Source organism: Aspergillus ruber (assembly GCF_000600275.1).
Source record: "Aspergillus ruber CBS 135680 unplaced genomic scaffold scaffold00022, whole genome shotgun sequence".
NCBI lineage: Eukaryota > Fungi > Ascomycota > Eurotiomycetes > Eurotiales > Aspergillaceae > Aspergillus > Aspergillus ruber.
This window is the reverse complement of record NW_024467318.1, coordinates 156766-174599: the sequence shown is the minus strand read 5'-3', so window position 1 is coordinate 174599 and position 17834 is coordinate 156766. Positions and strand designations below refer to the sequence as shown.

General features: G+C 49.2%; 8 protein-coding genes across 8 annotated transcripts; 3 read left to right on the top strand and 5 right to left on the bottom strand.

Moving 5' to 3' along the window:
* Positions 1–1173: 1173 nt before the first annotated feature.
* On the top strand, positions 1174–1908 carry EURHEDRAFT_421625 (uncharacterized protein; the record flags this gene model as incomplete). The annotated part of the gene is made up of 1 exon (XM_040783348.1): positions 1174–1908. A coding segment is annotated over one exon (735 nt), but the record flags the coding sequence as incomplete, so codon positions are not given.
* A 181-nt stretch (positions 1909–2089) lies between these two features.
* Positions 2090–3898, bottom strand: EURHEDRAFT_379344 (uncharacterized protein; the record flags this gene model as incomplete). The annotated part of the gene is made up of 2 exons (XM_040779161.1): positions 2090–3835; positions 3884–3898. 2 exons carry the CDS (start codon positions 3896–3898, stop codon positions 2090–2092), a joined length of 1761 nt encoding a protein of 586 aa, XP_040636968.1.
* A 1602-nt stretch (positions 3899–5500) lies between these two features.
* Positions 5501–6901, bottom strand: EURHEDRAFT_404396 (putative lipase; the record flags this gene model as incomplete). Its single annotated transcript, XM_040780307.1, has 1 exon — positions 5501–6901. The coding sequence occupies one exon, from the start codon at positions 6899–6901 to the stop codon at positions 5501–5503; it is 1401 nt and encodes a 466-aa protein (XP_040636967.1).
* Positions 6902–7462: 561 nt separating this feature from the next.
* On the bottom strand, positions 7463–7808 carry EURHEDRAFT_460570 (DUF2945 domain-containing protein; the record flags this gene model as incomplete). The annotated part of the gene is made up of 3 exons (XM_040784658.1): positions 7463–7540; positions 7594–7656; positions 7713–7808. The coding sequence occupies 3 exons, from the start codon at positions 7806–7808 to the stop codon at positions 7463–7465; spliced, it is 237 nt and encodes a 78-aa protein (XP_040636966.1).
* Positions 7809–10021: 2213 nt separating this feature from the next.
* EURHEDRAFT_460476 (putative hexokinase) lies at positions 10022–11647 on the top strand (the record flags this gene model as incomplete). The annotated part of the gene is made up of 1 exon (XM_040784652.1): positions 10022–11647. The coding sequence occupies one exon, from the start codon at positions 10022–10024 to the stop codon at positions 11645–11647; it is 1626 nt and encodes a 541-aa protein (XP_040636965.1).
* A 116-nt stretch (positions 11648–11763) lies between these two features.
* Positions 11764–13066, bottom strand: EURHEDRAFT_414479 (uncharacterized protein). Its single transcript, XM_040782446.1, has 3 exons — positions 12440–13066; positions 12283–12325; positions 11764–12233 (listed from the first exon to the last, which is right to left on the bottom strand). The coding sequence occupies exons 1-3, from the start codon at positions 12892–12894 to the stop codon at positions 11973–11975; spliced, it is 759 nt and encodes a 252-aa protein (XP_040636964.1). The 5' UTR covers positions 12895–13066; the 3' UTR covers positions 11764–11972.
* Positions 13067–13326: 260 nt separating this feature from the next.
* Positions 13327–14167, top strand: EURHEDRAFT_379339 (cytochrome c oxidase assembly protein COX14; the record flags this gene model as incomplete). Its single annotated transcript, XM_040779160.1, has 2 exons — positions 13327–13639; positions 13695–14167. 2 exons carry the CDS (start codon positions 13327–13329, stop codon positions 14165–14167), a joined length of 786 nt encoding a protein of 261 aa, XP_040636963.1.
* Positions 14168–14763: 596 nt separating this feature from the next.
* EURHEDRAFT_414476 (3-deoxy-7-phosphoheptulonate synthase) lies at positions 14764–16191 on the bottom strand. Its single transcript, XM_040782445.1, has 3 exons — positions 16102–16191; positions 15990–16045; positions 14764–15868 (listed from the first exon to the last, which is right to left on the bottom strand). The coding sequence occupies exons 1-3, from the start codon at positions 16142–16144 to the stop codon at positions 14861–14863; spliced, it is 1107 nt and encodes a 368-aa protein (XP_040636962.1). The 5' UTR covers positions 16145–16191; the 3' UTR covers positions 14764–14860.
* Between the last annotated feature and the right edge of the window lie 1643 nt (positions 16192–17834).

Below are 17834 nucleotides of genomic sequence, written 5' to 3'. Positions count from 1 at the left end.
AGAAGTAGAGGTGTTGGGAGAAGAAGAATAGGGGCGCCGGATGCAGTGGTGGGGTCGTAGTGTTGATCGAGCGGGAGCGACGAGGCGGGCAGAGAGAGACATCTGCAATATAAGTATAGAGATAGGGATTTAGGGATTGAATGGAGAATTGAGCAATTGGGCAATTGAATAGGAAAGGAACAATATAGGGAGGGGAATTCAGAGAAGTCAGAACTGTTAGTAAACTGGGGAAAGAAAACTGTTCCGTAAATCGTCCCGGTTGGATATTGCCGTTTTGGGAATAGTGTTGTTGATGTTGTATGTACCTGTATAGATCAAATAGGGTTGATTAAAGATTAGGAGCACAAAGGGCAAATGAGTCTAACAATGGGTCTGAATGACTCTATGTTTTGTTTGGCCAAGTGAGTGACAGTGAATATCCTGCCGTTGCCCTTGTTTACATCTTTTCCCCTCCTTTCCCTACGCACTCTACATCGTCCACTTCTCAACTTTCATGAAATATCCTATATTGCGCCAAATTGACTGAAACCAAGCCAAACCGGCCCAATAAAATCATCAATGCAGCCCCAAACTCAGGATTCCCTGCGTGATGCTCGCGGTGAACGCGGTGGACGCGTGAGCAGTCGAGGACGAGGACGTGGGCGAGGTGGACATGAACGCGGCGGTAGTCAAGCGAACACCACAGTATGTCTTTTTTCTACTTTGTGTCTATGGTATCTAACTCGTCATATCAGGAAAGTGCAATGGCTGCGGCGTCTACACCTGCAGCTACAGCTGCACCAGAGGAGAGCCCTAATCAGAACCAGAGAGGACAGAAGGTATCTCTATCCCATATCTCTGCTTGCTCTCCATTTAATGCAAGCATACCCGCAGAAGTGGACGAAGATCTAGCAGGGGTCGAGGAAAAACCTCACAGCCGCAGGCGAGCCCTAACACTCGTTTTCAGTCCTTATTACAGGAGAATACTAACCATCGCAGTCGCAGTCAGAATCCCAACAAAACCAACAAGCTAGAGCAGCTCAGTTAACTCCTACTGAGAAGAAAAAGAAGGACAGAAAGAAGAAAGCTGCACCGGAACCCCCAGACGCAGCGAACCCTACTGGCAAAACACCCAACAAAAAAGGAAACAAATCGACTCCACTCCCCCAAAAGATCAAGCCATCCCTAACAATCGTCCCCATCGAAATCCGCTGGAGAATCTACAATTATATCTTCCAACCAACATACCGCGTCGCGATCACCCGCCAAAAACCAAAATGGACACCTTCTCCCACCGACATGCGAAAACGCCTCTACCACACCCGTCTTCCCTACCGTAACCCAAAAACGCAATTGAGTCCGCACGATTCGAAATATAACCAAGTCATTCGTCTACAGAATCCGCTCCCGATCTCGCTGATATTCAGCTGCAAGGCTATCTACCGTGAGACGATATTGCATTTGTACGCGAATACGCAGTTTGTTTTCAACAGTACTCGCGCACTGGATCGGTTCTTGCATACGACTAGTGCCCAGATGCAGGAGACTATTCAGCACATTGAGCTGAATCACATCATGTATAACGAGCCGCGGCTTCTGGGGTTTAGAGTGTTCAAGCACCGGTCTGATCTAGCCTGGTACTGTGCATGCGAGGATTTGGCGGTTGCGTGCAAGTCGTTGAAAGTGCTGCACATTAGCATGAAAATTTGGGATTGGCCGATACATCTCAAGCTCGGGGAGCGGTGGTCGTGGCCGTTATTGGTGTTTGAGCGGTTTGGGAATAAGGTTGATTTTGCGAGTGTGGCACTTCAGATGTGTAAGTTTGAAGAGGAGAAGTTAAAGGAGGTGAGCAGGGAGGTGGAGAAGAGACTCATGAGGAGTGAGGCATGGCAGGTGAGAGAGGATGAGAAGATGGCGAGGGAGATTAATGGGAAGGTTAAAGCGAATAGGATTTTGAGGGTTGTTTTTTAGTTGTTATCGTTATTTTTTTGTTTGTTATGAGCATACATGGTTATTATGCATAGATAAGAGTATAGGTATTAACGAATTGACTTTTCTATAACGGAATTATGTACATGAATCATTATACAAACCTCCACTGAGTGGTAGATCATTCCTCACCCTCGCCCTGCGAAGGAACCTCATGATATGCCAGCATACGTCTTCTTCGCAGATACCAAACAACCCCAACAACAAGGCCAAGCCCTGACTCCGTTACCAGGATAAAAATCAACAACCCGCCAACACCCTTGATCATCTCAAACGCCCGGACCATCGCCTTGGCTGCTTTTTCAGCCTCCAATGCTTCGTTGTCCACCGGCTCCTCAACGTCCGCTTCAGCAGCTTTCGCGTGTCCGTACAGAATCGACGGATCGGCTGCTATTGGCTTCGATTCACCCTGGAAGCCGGATAGCCGCCAGTTCTCCGGTGTATCTGTGCGGTGAACATCCGACGTACCCAGGACGTTGCCGTCCGCGTCGACGGCTTCCGCAGTGACCCAGTCGAGATACCCGTTGGCGACGTATATCGTTTCGAAATCTGTCTTTGTGGTGTTGCCTACCAGCACGGGGATACCGTGTGCCCCGGGCCGTGCGTAAAAGTTCCATATCGCAATATCCGTAGCCCCATTCCAGCTAACGTAGAACATAGTCATGAAGTCGTCCTCGCTCGTCCCATAGACGGAAGACAGCATGTCCGGTGGTGTGGACGGTCGCCCGATAAACGGGTACTTGTACGAGCGGTAGCTGGAGAAGCGTGTTGAGGCAAAGCTCGCCTGCATGAGTGTCTTCCCCCCCGGGGAATGCTCGCTCATGTACCCACGCTCACTCCAGCCGACGAAGACGTTGTCGTTGGGAAGGTGTTGAACGCTACCACGGAGACGGGTAAGACTGCCGTCAGGGCGGTTGTGGCGGCGGATTTCGCGCGCGTTCATGGGTGTTGTTGTGGTGTCGATTTCGACGAAAAGGGCTGCGGAGGTGCCTTCCTCCGCCTCGAGTTCGTCGGAGGCGTTGTTTAGGAAGGAGATGACTGTTTTGTTAGAGTTGGATTGCACAAAGTGCGCGTGGTGTTGCTTGGAGAATGTAAAGTCCTGCACGAAGTCCGAGTACTTTCCGCCCAGACGCCAGATGATATGTCCGTCGTCGCCGGAGATGAGATAGATGGTGTTGGTGAATCGTGCGGATAGTATGTAATCGCCATCCTCGTTCTTGTCGATCGAGTTGACGTGCAGGAAGTCCCATCCTGGCTGGGGTGCCGGTGCATCCCAGGGGTTGACCTTGACGGACTCGTGAAGCGGGATGTGGCCGAGGGAGCTCCATTCGAACAGCACTTTTCCTGTGGTCGTGTCGACTTCCACGAAACCACCGGGCTGTACCCAGCCGTACTCATCAGGACGACCTAGGTCCCCGAGGGAGATATACTCGGATCGGTATGCGCACGCCAGAGCCGTCTTTCCGCCGGGGAGGACGTTAAACTCGTGCATGTTGAACGCAGACAGATCGTTGGTCACCTGAACCGCATATTCAGGCTCATAGTGCTGATCCAGAATGTACCCGGTTCCCTTATCCTGAGAATCCCCATATGCATGTTGCAAGATAAACGACAAACGCGGCTTGTCGTCGATGTTATCCACCACCTTAAAGTCGAAGATATTCCGGTTATCGAACATGCAGGAACCCGCCCAGATGAGCACGCCATCGGCATCGTAGATATAGGGCCCGACTTGGCATGGCTTCCACTGCTTTGTGGGAGCTTCGGGCTCGATTACTCCATACGGAGCAACGAACCAGTACCCAGGACTGGCAGATTCGCGATCATAGTAGGCGATGTCGAGTTTCAGTGCTCTTACGCCGGGAAGCTGTAGCTATTAGCACATACAGCTATCCACAGTAGTAGGCAGACGTACGGTGACAAAAGACATTAAATCGTCATCGTCGGTTTTTGCATTGGCAAAGCCCAAAAAAGGTAATAATAAACACCACCAAAGCATATCGAATAGCTAATTTTCGTCCACCGAAAATAACAAAACGGAAAGAGAAAAAAAGAAGAGAAAGAAAAAAGGCAAGAAGAAAAGAAAAGGAGACACGCCAGACCAACTAACTCGTTAAAACGGCCGCGTACGTCGTCGCGTACGTTGCGTCGTCGTCGTCGGTGGACAGTGAGTGGGCTGGTGGTATAACTTTCACCCTCCTCCACACAGGGGAAATATCGGTTTAAGAGTTGGAAATAATAAATGGTCCTAACGGCCGGTTGAAAAAGCCAACGTAATAAACACGCCGCCGATATACAATTCGGCGATGATCCTGGGCCTAGTATTCTTGGCAGTTTCGTTTCCACTCCGAATAGGTATCCATCCACCGCGCGGTCAGACGTACATACTGCTAATCGGCTATCAGACGATGTGTAGGGGTACTTGTATAAAGCCCAGGAGTACACTGTGCTTTCTATGGCATCGTGGTATGTAGCGAAGTATATGTATACAAGCGATATCGCCACGGAACCATGTGCGCCGATCGGCCGTTCTGGAAAAATCGCCAGTGCGTCTGGGGTTGATTATCTGCACTGCGGTGAAGAAAGACATGTCCCTCCATATAAGCATACAAACAGAATATTACCGCATGATGGCTGCACTGGCAGTGTTTAGTAGACCTTCCGACTATCTGCTTCGTGGGCACTCCGTCTGATTCTCTTTGCCGACCTCGGGGGCAGTCCACATACATCCCAGCTATATGATTTCTTGACCGCGGGATAAGCTATCTCGTTCATGGATATCGCAGACAGACGACTCCGAAGCTAACCCGGCATTCTTAACCTCAATTTGCTGTCTCATTGCTACGATCTCGCCTGCATCAATCACACGCCTGCCAATTAACTAATTACCACCGGTATCAACTCCCATACCGTGTGTCTGAAGTTGATTATTAGCCGGTCCCGTACGGATATATAAGCCATGGGTATGTTTCTCCGATGCTCGCTTGCTCCCGAGGGCAGACCGTTGGTTCTCTCTGTCATCTCCGACAACTTTGTAACGCCCAGTGATTGGGACGTGCACGGTGTGTTTGTGTAAAACAGAACTTTTACCGAAGGTGTATTCAGTAGGATGTTAAGGTTTTAGGTTTTTGCAGTTTTAAGAATATAATGGCGTCGTATCATTTTCCTTATCGATCAATCTAAACCAAAAAATGGCTAGCAGGTGTCCACGGGAGCTTTTATGTGGGGTTTATTCATCTCTTTCTACTAAAAAGGGTTTACTTGGGGGGATTGGGAAGGCATGCTCATAGAATTCAGATTCAATGGATTTATTAAATTGGTCAACCTAACTATAGCGAGTGGTCTATAAAGACTCCACCCCAATAAGCATCCGACAGTCCCAGTGTCAGACCCAAGGACATGAATATCATCGACGATAATATTAATTAAGCATTATCTGAAACAATCCATCAAGCCAAGCTCAGTCTAACTCGTCTCGTCCCGTACTCTGCTCAGCACAGAACAACGGTTCCTCCCCAATCCCTCCAACTCCTCATGATGCATAACCGGCAATAGACGGTTCCTGTCCCACTTTAGGTTCATACGTGAGAATCTCCACCAGCGCAATCAGCAAAATTCCCTCTGTGCCAAGCATATCGTCCAGCTGCAGCTGCGGAGCGAGGATTTGCCCGCATACTGTGTCGATGTCGATCCGTGAGGGGTCGCCGGGGCCGTCGTGGGTGAGGGCGTCGACGGCTAGGGCCCAGGCGAGGGGGTTATACAATACTCCTTCATGAAGGTAAACCCCGCCTGCTGGCTGGTTGGGGCAGATCGTTTGGATATGGTTGTTTGTTACCCCGATGTCGCGGATGTCGGAAAGGATGGCTGACGCGTTGGGTCCGCTCATCGGTTGTACGATTTCGTCGAAAGTAGAGTACACGGTGGTTGTTGGGACGTATGCCGAGTTGCCGCCATCGGATTGCAAGGTATGAATAAACTCAGTCTCCGGGCCTTGTTGCCAGATTGATGGTGTGCAGACAAGAGGGTCCAGTAACGGGCAGTCCAGCGATCTTAGATCTGTGCCGTGGAAGTCTGGGCTGATGGCGATGAAATCTTCCACCACATCCCGTGTAGAAGGCCAGTACTTTAATGCCCATTGAACATCCAGTCCACCCTGAGACCACGAAATGGCCGCCACGTTGGAATCGGAGCTGACGGCGGAGATGTAGTTGATCGCATACGCGACGTATTCGGCATTTGTTTGCGCGTCATTCAACGAAGCCCGGGGAATGTTGACCCAGACAATATCCGCTTTAGGGAGAGCTTTACCCAACTGACTGAAGCTGAAATGGTAGGTCATACCAGCAGGGACTGCAGTTCCTGGCACCAGGATTACTGGTTTTTTCCCGTTCTTTCCACAGGCGAACGAATCAGGGATATGTATGGCTGCCCGGAGCTTTTCCTCGGGGATTGAATATATCGCATCATCGGATCGCTTTTTCGGGTATAGATCTTGCTTCGAGGGTGGTGCAGGGTTATTGTTGGATATTGAGTTGAGGTCGATGTTGATGTACCCGTCTAGCAGGTTCACTAGATTCAATGGAATTAATCCTCCCTCTACCAGGCCTTTGACGAGATCCAGCAGGAGACTATCCGAGTCTTTGTCCACAGACGAGTAAACCTGACTGATTTTGTCATGCGCATCCTTTACGGATCCAACATCTGCTGCGCTGTTCGGAGTATCTGCCTGGTTGTCGAGCAATGACAATATCGAGGACGCAGTATCCGAAGTTTTTTGTCCTACTGACAGATCACCAACAGCTTGGGACAACACCGAGAGAAGTCCAGAGTCTGAATTAGTCGATGAATTCGTGCGAGGTACAGCCATGGCATATGCCATTGGACTAACGAGCGTCCAGGCAAGCGCTACCCCTGCGGCGAAATCGAACCTCATTTTGCGGCGGCGGACGCTGACACTGGCGAGTCGGCGCGGATTGCATGAGCAGTCGCAGACAGCCTCGCCCCTGCGCAGGCACGGGGCATTGCCTAATATAAAGCCATGTTGACTGCCACTGCTCCATTTTTTTGACCAACGAGTCAGGGCTTCAGAGTTTTTACTCGCTTATGACGTTTTGCTGATTCACTAGTAAATAGCTGGTACCAAAGTTCCTTGACTGCGCGATTGAAATACCCCTGTTGGGATATTATGGTCCCCACAGGTTCCGGTTTTGAGTTCCCCGCAATGGTGATCATTTTTTAAGCAGTCAACAGGGGCAAATGGACGCTAATGAGGGACATTGACGAACAGATGGCGAACAGTACATGCAGCATCCAAATGTTTAGTCTTGTGATGCTCGGTTTTGGAATTGCTTGATAGAGTCTACGCTATCATTGAATCAAGAGCCCTTGGTGGATACCACCGCACCCAAACAGAATTTATCATTCCTCTGGGACTACGGAGTAGGACTCTAGTTCAGGAAAAAACTAACTCGACGATCAATATGGGGACGAGCGGCTAATCACTTGACTCCGACTTATCCAGCGTGCTCGGATTATGCGCAACCCGGTGTCCGTGTTGGTCTGTATAAATAACCTTCAAGGACTCAGCAAGCTCTACGCGCAGAGTGCATAGTGAGAATAACATACTTTGGGAGGATTTGCTACGCCCTCTTCCCTTGCTCCGGCCTCATCCGTGACAATTTTCTCGACCTGAATGTCAAGGTTAGAAAAGAATTAGCAGATGATAAGGAAAAGGAGTAATCTACCTTTCCTTGGTGAGAACCTCCGCGGTATCTAGTGAAGACAAAATCATCTTCGTGAATAGTTTCTCCGTTCTTATCCCTGACGCCTTCGACGGACATTGTGTACTGTATTCTGCGAGGTATATAATTTAATTAGAGCCAAAGTTGTTTTTCCTGGCAATTCAATATTATCAGCCGAGAATTCGAGACTCTTTTATGTATCTAGTCCCAGATGATGCGATAGTGTCGTGGATATGATGTCATGATGGCTCACCAGGGATGCCCCTGGTAGAGTACCAGTACGGATCAAGCAGGACCAAGCGTGACTAGTCAAGATGAACACTCGAGGTCTTTGTGATAACAAGGCAACAGACCAGGATAACCGAGTAGATGGGCACTGTATATCTGAGGACTGGTATGATCGAGTCTACATAGGCCATCCCGGTGCATCACGCAGAGCTGTACAGGCGAAACCCGATGATTGTCAAAAGTATAAAGATGACCCAAGCAACATGAACGGAGCACCTGTACGATGGGCTTGCCATCAGGCTGGGTATCCGTAAGAGTGGTATAGCCAGAGCATGTCGTACAGATGTCCCAACATCCTGGGTTCAGGGTTATTCACTTCAGCAACTGAAGAACGGACGGCCATTGAGGACTATAGCCATCAGCAATAATGCACCGGAATCGTATGTCAGCCACGTGGATAGGGAAAGCCAAAGCTGGGAAAGACAAATTCGGTTCATCTTCGAGGATGCATTGTTCTCTAAGGCTGGGGTCCATGAATGATCCGGTGATATGGTCAACCAGAAGGGAGTGGAGATCTGGGGGAATATCCCCGAGATCCTATATCATATTTCTGCATTCAACCAATTGCTTGCCCGATTTGGAGACTCTCCAGCCTCCAAAAAGTACGGCCATCCAATGGCTGCATGCTAGGCTATCTCTCCCTGCCACCATTTTTGGAATGCAACTACAGAGAGGAGAAGAGAAAGTGTCAAATGACGGGATATGGGATGGCGATGAGTTGAAACAAACCATCAGCGTCATCCGTATGATATCGTAGGCTTATTCAAATCGTCAGTTGTCAGAGGATCCGCCCAGAGTGTAACAGTTCCGGCAATGACTACCACCGTTGCACCCAGCCAGTGTGACATACCACAGAATCTATCTCGACTCGATACGCTGGCACTTATATTTCTTGATAGTGGCTGTACAATTAAAGATGATTACAGAGGAAGCGAAAAGTAATCGATTCGAGGTTCACCAGCCATCATGGGACAATCCTAGCAAAGAACCCAATCAGATAAGAAATAGACGACAGTTGTATTGATGACTGCATTACGATACATGACGGTATCATATCTGATCTGAACTGCAACAGATGTAACTCTCCAGTGGTTTTATGCCCTCAATAGCTCCTCACTGTCACCCCTGGGGTGAATGTGTAATATATAAAGTATGGAATTATTCAAAATCTTGCTCAAATAAATCCAAAGATTATCTCAAAACAAGTGCTGTAGAAAAGTAAAATCGTAGCATAGTTTGCAGGTCGCACCACAAACCCCCAGATGATAATTACCGTATGTGACATTAGGAACCATACCGCTTTACTTTGGGAGAACACACAGTGTTCTTCTATCATTCAGTTTAGTTCGTATTTGAGTCTGAATTGAATTGTTTTTGATATAATAATCTAATTTTTTTTGCCCCTCCCTTTTTTTCTGGCCCTTCCTTGTGCGGTAACCCTTCTCCCTCTCGGATCCTCACCTCAACCTCTCCAAGGAATGGCCACGCGTTGAATCAAAGCCCTCTCTACATACTTCATTCTTCCTTTCCGTTATCGTCAACCCAATTCCTCCTTAGAAAGCGCGAAGAGAGTGCGAGCGGAATACAAAAAGTGAGCCAAACTGCCGTGACAATTGGAGTTGCCTCAACTTTATCAAACCCGCCTCTGCTGCTACTCTCCATCTCCATCTCCATATTATCGTGACATCTTCTCTCCAAGACGACGGAGAAAACGGTCTGAGGCACATTGACCTTTTATGGCTGGCGATACTACCTCGATCGGGATTTATACCTGATATTCCTTCCCTTCCGTCTTTTCTTCGTCTACTTGACTGGTTACTTCCTCCCCATCTTCTCTTTCCTTCCGTTTATTTACCACCTACTGCTCCCCGGCTTATCCCCGTGCTCTGGATCTCGTATTGACGCTTATCTCTTTATGGGAGAGTGTCAATTCTGATTTCAACTGTCTTATTTATTAAGCATCACCCCTCACTAGTTTTGTTTGTCTTCGCGGACGTCGTGAGTGCTTACTACCGATTGTTACTATGCCTGCTCCGCTAGTCAGGGTCTTGCACAAACTGCAGGAAATGTTCTCCAACGTTGTATCCGCGCTAGAGACCATGATTCTTTTCCCTTCACTCTTCCGGGAATTCTCCCAACGGCGCCAGAAAGGTTTCCTGGGTGTACGATGGCGACATCGGACATTGGACGACTTTGCGGAAGAGGTCGACCGCCTCTTTACTGCACCCCTGTCGATGCGGAATATGATCGTCATGTCGGAGAAGATACGCGCTCAGTTTAGGTCATGTCTGCAGTCCAGCCCTGTGTGCATGCTACCCTCCTACAACCATGCCTTACCGTCGGGCACAGAGGAGGGGACATACTTGGCGCTGGATGTTGGAGGGTCGACTTTTCGCGTGGCTTTGATTGAATTACATGGGAAAGGGAATATAAAGGTACTTCGGGAATCATCCGCATACATCGACAGCAATGTCAAGTTGTTGGAAGGCACATTGTTCTTCGATTGGATGGCAGAGAGAATTGAGTCGATGCTGCAGGAAGTTGGTTCAAGTTACGGTCGGGAAGAGTTGCCTTTATCCATGGGTCTGTCATGGTCTTTCCCTATCGAACAAACATCGATTAGCAGCGGACTGGTTATCCATATGGGTAAGGGTTTCTTGTGTTCCAATGGCACTGTAGGACAGGAACTAGGAGATTTGATCGTCCAGTCGTGCCGCGCGCGGAACCTTAATGTACAAGTGGATGCCATTGTCAACGACAGTTCTGCCACACTTCTGTCTCGTGCCTATGTCGATCCTCAAACGCGCATGTCGCTCATTCTGGGAACCGGGACCAACGTAGCGATTCACTTCCCGGTGCACGAGATCGGATTGTCGAAGTTTGGTACCAGGCCTCCGGGTTGGTTCAGCTATGCTAAACACGTCATTATCAACAGCGAAATGAGCATGTTTGGTGGTGGTGGTGTGTTGCCCATGACCCGGTGGGATGACATTCTTAATCGCACCCATCTGCGACCCGACTACCAGCCCCTGGAATACATGGTTACGGGACGCTACTTAGGTGAGGTTGTCCGGCTCATTATCGTCGAGGCCGTCGATACCGCCAATCTGTTTGGAGGAGAGCTGCCGCACTCCATGCGGGAGCCGTATTCACTCGACACCAGCATCGTCGCATTCCTCGAAGCCGACACATCGCCGTCGTTGACTTCTTCGGCAGCTTTGTTTCAAAAGCAACACACTTTCCCTGTGACCCCTTCATCGGAAGACCTGTACTTCCTACGCCGCATATGCCAGACCGTTTCGCGACGAGCTGCCGGTTATCTGGCTACTGCAATTCACAGCATGTGGTGCTTGCGCAATGACGTTGAGTTCTCTCCTTCTACCATGGCTATCAAGGAGGCTTCGGAAGTCACCGTGGTGGAGAGTGAGCCAGAATCTCGGAGTCTGTCGATTGCATGCGATGGCAGTGTGATCAACAAGTACCCTGGATTCCGAGACAGCTGCCAAACCTATATCAATCAGCTGGCTGAACAGACCAACGGCACTACAGAATCTCTTATCAGCCTTGACCTTGCACCGGAGAGCGCAATTGTCGGGGCTGCGGTTGCTGTTGCCGTGGCTGTTGCCGATAAGGAATCGAAGTCTGTATGATGTGCACTTTTTTCATTCACGCATAGCCTCGTTTTGCGTTCTTCTTTTGCTCGGGCATGGAGTTCTGCATTTTGCATTCCACGGTGTTTTGCGTGTTGTCCATCCTATTGGTATATCGTCTTTACGTTTGTATAGACAAAGGGGAGGGGGGTTATTGTTATCATCATTGCATATATGGTTGGCATTATTATTTTTGTTGGCCAGTCGGATGGCCGGGGTATTAAGCATCGGTGTATATAATATGATCCAGTGACATCGCCTGTCCTCTTTAAGGATTGTTCTACTAGACTGATAAGTACTAGCCATCAACTATTCATGGGTACCATTATTCCTTGCAAAGATCCTGTAGCAATTCCAGCATCCTTAGTTGGAGAGCCGAGAGCTCTTCTCGAGGCAGCTTATCTTTGTGTTGTTTATCATGATCATCATTATTCTTATGGTCACCAGTGACCAGATCCCGCTTTATGCTGAAGAAGGGAATCCCCAGTCCTCGTAGCTCGAGTGTGAGGGCTTGTGCCATCTGGTTGGATGCGGCATAGATCTTTGCGTCGTAGGTGTTCAGTTCTGTCTGGTCTTCTTCGGCTGTCTGTGCCTGGTTAGTTGGCAATGCTGGCGAGAGGTGTAGGCAAACGTACAGATACCCCCTTTGAAAAATCAACCGGCGCCCCAACAGATCGTCTGCAAAGGTCAATTCAACCATATAGTCAAGCCAAAACAATTCCCCCAGCAAAAGCTTTCAGGTTGCATCCACCAACCAACCCAATAACCGGGGAAACCAGGGCAAAAACTCACAACACCTCATCCAACTCCTTCTTCTTCTCCCCCCTTGCCTTCTGTTTCTTGCACAATGCTTCGCGTCCCTGCCACCATTGTTTCTCGTGATCGTGCTGGGATTGCATTAGGCGGCGGATGCGGCGCTGGAGGAATTCATTTTGGGAGACTGTTCGCATGACGTGGCGGAGGGCGGAGGACCAGGTTGTTATGGTTGAGGGGTCTGTTGTTGTTTCTGTTGTTAGTGCTGGTTTGGGAGGGTGTGGTTGTGGTTGTGGTTGCGGTTTGGGCGTCGAGGATACTGGAGCTGGAATGTCTGGGGGTTCGTATGCGTCGTCTTCGACATTTTGGATATGGGGGAGGGAGCCATAAGGCTGCTGAATAGAGGTATTCTGAACTCCTGGTGGTGCCGGTTTGGACAGGGCTGATAATGTGTTTAGAATCGAGTTCAAGTCGGAGGAGTTGTAATCTGCCATAGCGCCGCCTCAATAATTCTTTCGTAAGTATTCCACAGAAATCGAGTATCAAACAAAATGCCAAAAAGCATGTCTTGTCAAAAGGTCATCTTATAGATAGCTGTAGAAGAGCAATCGGAGCTAACGAGCCATCTCCGTTGCCAAGACTTCCCTCTGAACTTGAAAATTTCCCCGGCGGCATCAACTATCCTCGCCAAACATCTTGACTCGCGCTGTCCCACGGATCCCACTAGTACCAGCCTGTCTCTGGCCTGTGATTCCTTTTGCCATTGAGATATAAGGGATTATCCGGTTTATATTGTCATTGTACCCCGCGTCACGGTGGTGTTTTATCGACCGAACCATACCAGTGTGGGAGCACCGGAGTCGCCAAGCACAACACAAGACCAACCACCACATCGAGAAAAAAGAACGAGAACGATAGATATTATCATGTCCCGATCCGCCGCAGACGCCACCCGCTTCACGGCCACAGGCCCCTACGCCAGTTCCAAGCCCGGAGCCCCGGCCTATAAACTCCCCGGCTTCATGTCGAACTCCGGAAACAACAGCAATGCCAACCCATCACCGGGGTCAGGAGGGCAGCCGGAGACGCCGAAGCAGAAGGTCGAGCGGTTGCGGGCGCAGGCAAAGGCAGCGAGAATGGCGCAGTCGTCGTCGGGGTTTGATCGGTTTCTCGGGGCGGGGCGGGATCTTGCGAATAAGGCTCATAAGGTGACGGTTTATTCTTTGATTGCTGCGTCGGGTATGTCCTTTTCCCCCTAGGGATTCAATGAGGGCAATTGCTGATTGAAGTAAAGGCGTCTGTGGTGTCCTCACGGTCTACTCCATCATCTCCCTAACACTCTACAACCGCCGCCAAAAAGCCCTCTGGGTCGAAAACGAGCTCAAGAGACTCGAAGACGCGAAACGAGCACATGCCAGCGGCATCGCAACCCCCGAGCAAGCCGAGATCGTGAAGAACGAGATGATTGGGGAGATTTACAAGCGCAAGAAGGACGAGGAGAAGGAGCAGCGGCCCTGGAACCAGGTGAAACGGTATCTATTCGGCGGGTTGAAGGCGGATGAAGCTGCGGCCGCGCCTGAGTCTGCGGTTGCTGTCGACGGTCAGAATAAGCCGGGTGTGCTGGATGCGCTTAATGCGAAGGCTGCGGTGGACGCCAAGTCGAAGGGCGAGCAAGTGCCGGGGCAGCTGGATGTTCTTGCGGAGAACGCAGAGTCTACTGCTAAGCAGGCATCACGAAGCTGGACGAGCTGGCTTACCGGACGGTGAAGCTAGCGACTGAAGATGGGGTCTATCCCTCACCATCTCGCCCTGGCACTATTCCTCATCATCATCATCATCCTCTTGCATGATTAACATCCTCATCTCTTCCTCTACACCATTCTCGTTTCAAGTCCATCTGGGGTTGCGGCGTCTGTTTTACTATTTTCTCTCTATTACTACGATCTCTATCGCATCCATCTGTATACTGTGCATGTACATATAACGTTTTCTATTGTCTTGGCTATGAGGTGTCTGTTTGAAAAAAAGAACGTAGTGTCTGATATGAATCACCTGATATTAAGCGAAGCAATTGACTTTCAATGTTTGCCCAATAATAGCGTAGGAATTACTCCAGAGTACAACCAAGTGACTAAACAGCGGGTCCTCGTATGCAAATCACCATTATCCCAAAAGAGTTCCTAGATACATTAACCGAAAAATAAGAAAAAGGCACAATTTCCCATTCGTTCCAAATAAATCAATAAATCATAAACCCGAAATGCTGTATATAAACGAGGATCCAACAGAATCATGGCATGTCGTCTAATGGCATGGTATCTAGATCGAAACTATTTTCTTTTCCAATCTTATCCACCCCCTCAAAAAAAAAACAAAAAAAAAAAAAAATCGCCGAAACCCCTTTTGTCTTGCTTTTTATTCCCTAGAATAAGAGAAAAGACTTTTAATAGGGAGAAAGACTTAGTGAGCACCGTTGGCCTTGGAGGCCTTGACAGCCCGGCGAGCCCGGACTGCTTCAGCCAGGTTTTCAAGGGTATCAACGGTGTCCTCCCAGCTGATACAGGCGTCGGTGATACTGACACCCTGTTTGAGACCGGAAGGACCCTCCGCGGGCATCTTCTGGTTACCCTCGTTGATGTTGGACTCGATCATGACACCGACAATGGCGTCCTCACCCTCACGCATCTGCTCGGCCAACTCCTGAGCGACAAGAGGCTGGTTGCGATGGTTCTTGTTGGAGTTTCCATGCGAGCAGTCAACCATGACCACCTCACGCTGGTTCTTCCCGCGCAGAGCCTCGCGGGCAGCCTTGATATTGGCGCGGTCGTAGTTGGTACCCTTGCTGCCACCACGGAGGATGACAAATCCGTGCTCATTACCGGAGGTCTTGGTAATGGCGGCCAGACCCTGCTTGGTGACACCCAGGAAACGATGAGGGTGGGCAGCAGCGCCAATGGCGTCAATGGCAACTGTCAGGTTACCGTCCGTGCCGTTCTTGTAACCAATGGGGAAACTCAGGCCAGAAGCGAGCTCACGGTGCAATTGCGACTCGGTGGTACGGGCACCAATGGCACCAAGGGAGATAAGATCGGCCAGGTACTGGGGCGAAATAGTGTCGAGCATCTCACTAGCAATGGGCATGCCGGTGCTGGTGAGGTCTGCGTAGAGCTTACGGGAAACGCGCAAGCCCTTGTTGATGTTGTAGGACTCGTCAAGGTCGGGGTCGTTAATCAAACCCTTCCATCCGACCGTTGTGCGGGGCTTTTCGAGGTAGGCACGCATGATGATGCAGAGGTCACCCGAGAGCTTCTCAGAGAGTTGCTTCAAACGACGGGCATATTCAATGGCAGTGGCAGGATCGTGGATGGAGCAGGGGCCGACAACAACGAGGAGACGGTCATCACGTTGCTCAATTATTTCGACGGCCTGGTTGCGACCCGAGCGGACAGCAGCAATGGCTTCACTGGACTATTCATTGTTGTCAGTTACGTCCTTGGTGTCTTTTTCTTCTACCGTGTCCTCGCTTCGTTTCCCCTGTGCATTTTTTTCGTTTCGGGCAGAAGGGCCCTGGCAATGGGGAATGACTCACTCCCGGGATCTCGGACTGAAGGAACTGGGGGGAGAGCAAAGGGTCGTAACCCAGGACTAAAGAGGCATTGTTAGTGAGAAGGGTTTTAGAGAAAGCAGCATTGGGTACATACCACGAGTGTCCTCGTTGACTTCTGTTGTGCTGACGAGAGGCATTGTGTAGGACCAAAGTGGGATGATCTAGAAGTTTTTTTTTTTTTTTTGCGCGGATGAGAGCACGAATCGCTGACAGAGGAGAGGATGGGAAGATTGGGAAGAGGAAGAAAAAGAATAAGTAGAATGTATCCTTTTATATAAGAGAGGAAGAGAGGGAAAAACAGTCACACGGTAATGCAAACAAAAACGAAGTGAGTGAGCTGAAAAAGATACACTCAGGCCGATCTAGAAATGCGTGTTAGTCATCAGCAAAGTTCCTCGATTGCCTGCTCACTGATTGGCCGCGCTTATTTTAAGGCCGAGGATAAAGATAGACCGAGTATTCCGTACTCCGTATACTATCCATGGAGCATGATTTATTTACAGATCAGTTCGTGGTAATGGGCAAATTCAGTATCTGTTTGTATTGTGTTGCTCCTGCCATGCATTAGACTTGGCACTTTGACAAAGCCAGCGACAAAACCCCAATGGCACACGTGAAAGTCAGACGTCCCTTTAGCAGCTGAGTAACTGTTTGTTTCCTGGAGAACAGGCGATACGGCTGTTCCATATTCCCAGCTAGGCGTGCTGTTCCTATTGTTGGTGGGTTTCAAACTGCACGAGCTTCTGGTCTTGGTGCATTTGTGGTCGTCATGCGTATTGTCCCTTGCTATGATGACACCGGTCTCCAGCCGTATTTGTCTGACATGTCGCGATACACCAGATCCACGGATATGGCCTTCCGGCACGCATCTCATCCTTTGACTGCTTCTGCTTCTTCCAAAAACCACGGGAACTTCATTTAGACTTTCTCTTCAAACATGGATTTGCCAGGTATTGGGAAGCGACATAGCTAAGCTTCCCTTCAGCCCAACAGAAGATAATATCGAAGGCGCTCTGGTAGAGCAAAAAGCCAATAATCTCTCGTTTTTAATATCAATCTGCTAGTTTGCAGATGTCCCAGATGGATTTGCGCACTTTCTTGCCCACTCCATTACAGATATCCTGAAACTACCAAGCTAACATTGTCGAATCCCATGTACCCAAGCGCCGGGGTTACTGATACCAGTAAGAAGAGCTCTGAGTGCATGTACTCTGTAGAGTACTTGTAGTTGTCCATTCCCCGCCATGCTTGCTTCACGCAAGACATCTAATCCGTACAGTACCAACAATACTAGCCAGTAGTATATGCATGATCGGCTACTGGGCTGTCAATCCTTGAACCCTTGGGAAGTACAGGGATGAGAATGATGTTGGAGAATGATGTTGATTGCCTGATATCAAAGTGGTGGTTCCGCCCTGTCAGACCGCTGACTTGCAATGGCCGTTGAAATTTTGATATAATGACACTGGGGGTATTCAGTGAGTAAATTTCGCACTGATTTACAGTTGAGAGATTTGAATTCGGATGTTACTTGTTTCTCAGTGTGCAATAGTTTTGTTCGTGTTGATGTCTCCGTTCCCCAATAGGAATAGCGCGATTGCTTTGAATAGCCTCATCATATGTCATGTGATTACAGTCTGGGCTGTTTCCTCGTCGACAACCACTCCTGCTTTTCTTTCAACGTCAGCTTTTTTTATCCCTCTACATTGGACACTGTCTTTGGAATAATTTTCTATTACTGCTCGATTATTCTTGTCATCTTACAGTATCTTAATGCAGCAGATGGTTTCGGAGCTATATCCCTACGCCGACATCCTGGTTACATAG

Bases quoted from the DNA above. Each gene is read 5' to 3' on its own strand.
- EURHEDRAFT_414476 (XM_040782445.1), bottom strand. From the start codon at position 16,144: ATGCCTCTCGTCAGCACAACAGAAGTCAACGAGGACACTCGTG. The intron at 16,046-16,101 runs GTATGTACCCAA...ATGCCTCTTTAG, and splicing joins AGTCAACGAGGACACTCGTG to TCCTGGGTTACGACCCTTTG. The intron at 15,869-15,989 runs GTGAGTCATTCC...AACAATGAATAG, and splicing joins TTCAGTCCGAGATCCCGGGA to TCCAGTGAAGCCATTGCTGC.
- EURHEDRAFT_414479 (XM_040782446.1), bottom strand. From the start codon at position 12,894: ATGGCAGATTACAACTCCTCCGACTTGAACTCGATTCTAAACACATTA. The intron at 12,326-12,439 runs GTGAGTTTTTGC...TGACCTTTGCAG, and splicing joins AAGGAGTTGGATGAGGTGTT to ACGATCTGTTGGGGCGCCGG. The intron at 12,234-12,282 runs GTACGTTTGCCT...AACCAGGCACAG, and splicing joins ATTTTTCAAAGGGGGTATCT to ACAGCCGAAGAAGACCAGAC.